The sequence below is a fragment of the Nelumbo lutea genome, chromosome 2, assembly GCF_056320005.1.
Source record: "Nelumbo lutea isolate HS-2025 chromosome 2, American lotus-T2T, whole genome shotgun sequence".
Lineage (NCBI taxonomy): Eukaryota > Viridiplantae > Streptophyta > Magnoliopsida > Proteales > Nelumbonaceae > Nelumbo > Nelumbo lutea.
Genome location: NC_142685.1, coordinates 106,320,085 through 106,325,806, shown reverse-complemented (window position 1 = coordinate 106,325,806; position 5,722 = coordinate 106,320,085). Strand labels below are relative to the sequence as shown.

Below are 5,722 nucleotides of genomic sequence, written 5' to 3'. Positions count from 1 at the left end.
CTCTTTAATGTTTTAAAAAATGATCCAGAATTAGAATCATTCTGGCCACCGGTTTCTGGATTGATGGTTCAACCACCTGTTTTGAATAGATGACCCATTTTGACAAAAAATTGAAAAAATAATTAAGTTAAAAAACTGCCAAAAAATATTGAACAGGTCGATGATTTGACCACCCATATCAATGGGTTGTTGACCAATTCAATGATTTTTGGCCAAGGACCAGGTTTGGAGTAAAACAGAACCAGTTGCCTAAATAATTCTCGGGCCACACGGTCCAACCGTAACATGTCTACTGATATTATATGTGATGCTGGAATCAGTTGTCATAAATGTTGCAAAAACTTTAGACCACATTCATAAGGCTCTGCAGGATTTTGTGAATCAGAATGATCAGGAGTCTCAAATTATTGAGGACCTTGAGCCCCTCCACGATTTCTCAAGGGGGGATATGACATAAACCTCACTGAGGAAAGTTCCATCCATATTATATGTGATGCTGGAACCATGAATGATGGTCAAGGTTCAAAATCCAAAAGGAAATTCTGGTATCGATTACAAAAGGAATCATGTCAAAAAGCATAAACTTGGAAAATAAACAATGCAAACTAGAGTTGAATTTACAAAGGCTGAGGAGAAAACAGTGCAAACTAGGATTGTTTTGTTATCTATTTAAGTTGTGGTTGAGTTTGAATGCTCATCCCGGGGGTAGAAGTTGCCATCACTGAAAACAGATCGAAATAGGAATGTGGGTCTTAGAGTCCAGGGACTGAAGTGATTGAACAACTGTTTCTTTAGCATGACAGAAGTGCAAAATCCCAAACCTTTTGCGATGTTTCTGCCTGATCTTTGCTAATGTCTTGATGTCAGCCTCTGAAGCTAGCTTTTCAAGACAGACCTCTAATTTTAACGAATTCGTTACAGCAATGAAAGTTGAAATAAACAAATAAAGAAATGAGTTGGATCTGCAAGGAAATAACTTGTTCAACCGCTACAGAGTACACTTGAAAGTTGAAACTTAACAGGTGTTGACCACAAACTAATAACAGTGGGTTGAAATTAAATGACGTACGTAATTCTCGAGTTGTTATAATACATAAGAGATGCTCCTCGCTTATTATACCTGCCACAGAAGAACATTAAAAATATGAGAAAGGCAGTTACGGTAATTCCTCAATAGACAAATTAAAGCCCAGTGAATTGATTGTAAGGACCAAGTGAAGTGGCCACGAACCAGAGGAAGAAGGAGAAGAAGAATTTGAATAACATCATCAGGCATTACGTCGTGGATGTAAAGTACAGAGCTTCATGAATGTGAAAGTTGAGGCGGAACATTCCAAATTAATTGAATCATAGTATTTCCACCTCTGGGACATGAGATATGTTAGGCCAATCTTCACCCGCATTGGTTGAGTATCTGTCCTTTAACTCCCGACAATGTTCAATCCGTAGATGTCGAAGTTGCATTAGACGCTGCATACCTTGAGGTAGAGATGTCAATTTGGGACAGTCATCAATATAAAGCTCTTCAAGCAATTCGAGGTCTCCAAGCTCCTCTGGCAGCTCCAACAAATGGGGCAGATGCCTAATGCTCAAAACTTTTAGGGCAGAAAGACCTCCGATGCCCTTCAACGAATGAAAGTTTGGACAATACTCAATTTTCAACTCTTGAAGATCGGCGAGGTATTGCTTCACTGCATGAGGATGCAATGATGTCAATTTATGACAATATGAAATTTGTAAAATTCGGATAGAAGTCAAGCCTTCCATCGCCTCCGAAGGAAAAGACTCTAGGTCTCTGCAGTGCCTAATTTCCAAGGATGTGGTGGTTACATGAGTAGTGGTAAGGAAGTGTTGAGAAGAAGAAGAAGAAGAAGAGGATGATGAGTTTGTAGTTGATGATGATGATGATGTCAACATTGGGATGGGGATGGGGTTTTTATCCTTCTTCTTTTTCTTCAGAATTAACTCCAATGGCTTGGCATCAATCCAAGATAATTCCACTCTTTCACGTGCCGGCAAACCCCAAGGAATACTTTCCAATTTAGGACAACCCTCTATGATCCAGCGGTTGGGAAGGTGAGGGAACAGTGATAATGAGTTATGTAGCTCTTCTTCTTCTTCTTCTTCTACTACCACTACTTCCTGATCACCGTCTAATATTTCCGTTACTACTGACCAACTCTCCAATTTAGGCATGTACCAGAGGTAGAGATGCTGTAAGGAAGGTAGGAAACCATCTCCTTTTCTCAATTTACCTGTAATGCTCTTGAGGGATATCAATTTAGATAGCCATAGAACCACAAGGGAAGGGAGCGGACATGAGAAATCTAGAGATTCGCATCTTGGACAATCCACTAAATCAATTCTCACTAGATTTGGGAGCAACGAGGATTTAATCATCCAAGAAGCAAATTTCGTCCCTCCATACCCGCTTAGCTTCAAGTTCTTTAGATTTGGATGTGGCTGCAGTCCTTCCAATGCATCATCATCATTATCCCCTTCCCCTCCATATTCTAATGTCAAGGATCGAAGGTGTGGCTTCTCCTTCAAGTTTGCTTCCTTGCCATCTCTCATTTGTTCGGCTCTCCAAATAGTTAAATCGCCGTTTAGCTGCTGGTTCAGCCCATGCAACAGCTTAATATCCTCACCACATAACCCCAATCCCTTGATTCTCCTAAGTCTTGTCAGTAATCCCAAAATGTCAACTGGCAAATTTTCAAGTGAACAGGAAGCAAGACCTAGAGTGTGTAAATTCTCTAGTTTTGTAATAGAAGCAGGGAGTGCTTTGATTCGCTCGTTCCGAGAGAGGTCAACATGCCTTAGGCTCTTCATATTCCCAATATCTTCTGGCAATTCTTCAAGATGACAACTATTAAGACCTAGAGTGTGCAAATTCTCTAGTTTTGTAATAGAAGCAGGGAGTGCTTTGATTCCCTCGTTCCCAGAGAGGTCAACATGCCTTAGGCTCTTCATATTCCCAATATCTTCTGGCAATTTTTCAAGACGACAACATCGGAGCTTCATGGTCTGCAAATTTTGGAGCTTAGTAATTGATGCAGGGAGTGTCTTAAATCCATCGTTACGAGAGAGGTCAAGGTACCTTAAGTGCTTCAATTCACCTATGCTACTTATGTCCAAGCTCTTAAGAAATGAAAATTTCAAGTCTAACACACGTAAGCAAGCACAACAATTCACTATTCGTTCAATTGGCAATGCCCTTCTAGCAAAATAGGGCAAGAGTAGAAGAGTCCGCACCTTATTACCAAGTATCAATTGTGAACAGAATTCAATGCCGTTAGTGCTTTCATATCCTCCCTGGTCAAGAAGCGCCACGTGTCGAACTCCTTCCCGAATAGTTATAGTAGGTGGTTGAGTCACCTCTCTATACCTGGCCTTCTCTATCCGAAAACACTCGATCCCTGCGACTGATTGAGCAAGGTCATGCACGAGGTCGTGCATTTTGCAACTTACTATGTTTCCCTCTTCATCTTCTTTTGCTTCCTGAAACATGCATCTCCACAGTAGATCGTTGAAATACTCCTCACCTATTTCCTCCACCCTCCTCCTCTCACTACTACTACTACTCCCTTGATCATGAGGCGGTTGCGATCGAATGAACCCCTGTGCCATCCATAATTGAATGAGGGTCTCCTTTTCTATTACATGATCCTTTGGAAATATTGCGCAATAGGCAAAGCACTGCTTCAATTTAGACGGCAGATGATCATAGCTTAGCCTCAGTGAAGGTAAAATTTTGTTACCTTCAGCTCCACCATCGATTGCTTCCTTTTCTATTCTCCATATTTCATTATCTTGCACGAACAACCACTCACTTTCTTTAAGTTTAAGCCGCATCAAACTTCCCAGTGTTTTTGCTGCCAGTGGTACTCCTCCGCACTTCCTGACGATCTCCCTTCCAATCTCCACAAGCTTTGAATGGCTTTGCTCCTGTCCCGCCTGAAATGCCCGTCGCCTGAACAACTCCCAGCATTCATCATCGCTTAACCCCTGCAAACGATATGTTTCAACTGAGCCCATGATTGTTGCCACCTTTTGGCTACGGGTTGTCACTAAGATTTTACTACCCAAGCAACCACCCATCAGCAATTCTTTAAGATCATCCCAATTCTTTTGGCCTTCATTCCACACGTCGTCCAGCACCAGTAGATATCTCCTCCCGTCCACAGCTTTTCGAAGCATAGCCTGTAATTGTTCCATTTCTTTGTTGGAACAATCTATATCTGAAGAGTTGGCACATCTTATAATTTTTTGTGTTAGCAATTTCACATCAAATTCATCGGACACGCACACCCACATTCTCAGTTGGAAGTGATCTGCCACACTCTGGTCGTTGTAGACCAATTGGGCAAGTGTGGTCTTCCCCAGTCCCCCAATTCCAACTATGGGAATGATGCCCACATTCTGATCAGCTGGATGATGATGATGATGAACACCATCACCACCACCCAAGTTGGAGTCGGGGGGTCCCTTTAATAAAAGCTCTACAATCTTCTTTTTATCTTCTTCTCGTCCAATAACATTGGATTCATGTACGAAGGAATGGGTTTCCTCCCTCTTTATGTTTGCAAATGGCCTGGTATCATGTAACCTCTCTATAAAATGGAATCTGGACATATCTGATGTGATCACATCAAGATTCTCCCTGATCTCTTTTATTCTATGCCCCATCTTAAAACGGAATGCAAGAGGATTTGAACGTGAAAAGAAGTTTTTTACCTCCTGTCTTTTGCTGCCATGGATCTCCACTTGCCTTCTCAAAGCTTCAGTTTGAAATTCATCTACCACGTCATCTGCATCATAGACAGCGTCCTTGAGCCTCCTGAGCCAATCTTTCACGGCATCGTTGTTGGCTTGCTGTTCCTCTGCATCCAGAAGCACAACTTTGATCGCTGATAGCTTGTTTTTGAGCTTTTCAACATCCTTTCCGACATTTGATGCCAGACTAATCTCTTGAATAGCTTGGGGGGCCAAGCTCGCCACTATCTTCCCAACAAAGTCAAAAAGCACAACTTCTGCCATATTTTGCCAAAGAGAAAACAGACTAAAGCAAGCGGTCACAACGTTCCACTCACTGATCAGAGCATATAACACCTTTTTGGGATGGTACAAGTGAAGAAGACACGGCAAATGGTTCTCCAGTTGTGGACTTAATTATGGTTCATTCAACCATGCCCATGTGCAAGGGCAATAATGTAAAGGAGCACTTGGAATAGAAAAACAAACACAAAGACTTGGACCAAGTCAGCATTCACCTGTCCTTGGAATTAATATACTAGTAAAACATTAAAAATTAGGAAATATTTGTACTTGATGTAAACATTAAAAATTAGGAAAAACAAGGTCTAAGGCACATATTACAATGTTACGATTGTTTATTATTGTTTAATATATGTAAACTAGTGTCATTAGTGCCACATGACACTAGATAGCAAATGTCCAAATTTTCAAAACTTATTTTCTAAGGTTAAAATCAATTTAAACAATTATACTTAAATCAGCCAATTCAAATAGGGTTTTGGTTTAGTAGACTCAAAACAATTATACGGTGCATAGGCAACGATTTTACCACACTTGATACCAAAAATGGGTTCATGCAAAAATACAACAGTAGTGGAACCCATTAATGCAGGCCGGACTAAGTTATAAAGAAAAGGGCCACTATAACACCAGTGAGGTCAAGCCTTTTAAACCCAAATAAATT

The 5,722-nt window shown here is 40.9% G+C and overlaps 1 protein-coding gene across 3 annotated transcripts; it reads right to left on the bottom strand.

The window, feature by feature from the left end:
• Positions 1-767: 767 nt before the first annotated feature.
• Positions 768-5,104, bottom strand: LOC148872543 (putative disease resistance protein RGA3). Of its 3 annotated transcripts, none has more exons than XM_088968563.1 (3): positions 2,256-5,104; positions 1,232-1,691; positions 768-1,120 (listed from the first exon to the last, which is right to left on the bottom strand). In XM_088968563.1, exons 1-2 carry the CDS (start codon positions 5,038-5,040, stop codon positions 1,348-1,350), a joined length of 3,129 nt encoding a protein of 1,042 aa, XP_088824689.1. In that variant the 5' UTR covers positions 5,041-5,104; the 3' UTR covers positions 768-1,120; positions 1,232-1,347. The 3 variants fall into 3 exon arrangements, with proteins under 3 accessions (XP_088824689.1, XP_088824688.1, XP_088824687.1); XM_088968562.1 differs by having other exon boundaries at positions 1,232-3,027; positions 3,256-5,104; XM_088968561.1 differs by having other exon boundaries at positions 1,232-5,104.
• Between the last annotated feature and the right edge of the window lie 618 nt (positions 5,105-5,722).

Excerpts from the sequence above, each read along its gene's own strand:
- LOC148872543 (XM_088968561.1), bottom strand. The coding sequence starts at position 5,040 with ATGGCAGAAGTTGTGCTTTTTGACTTTGTTGGGAAGATAGTGGCGAGC.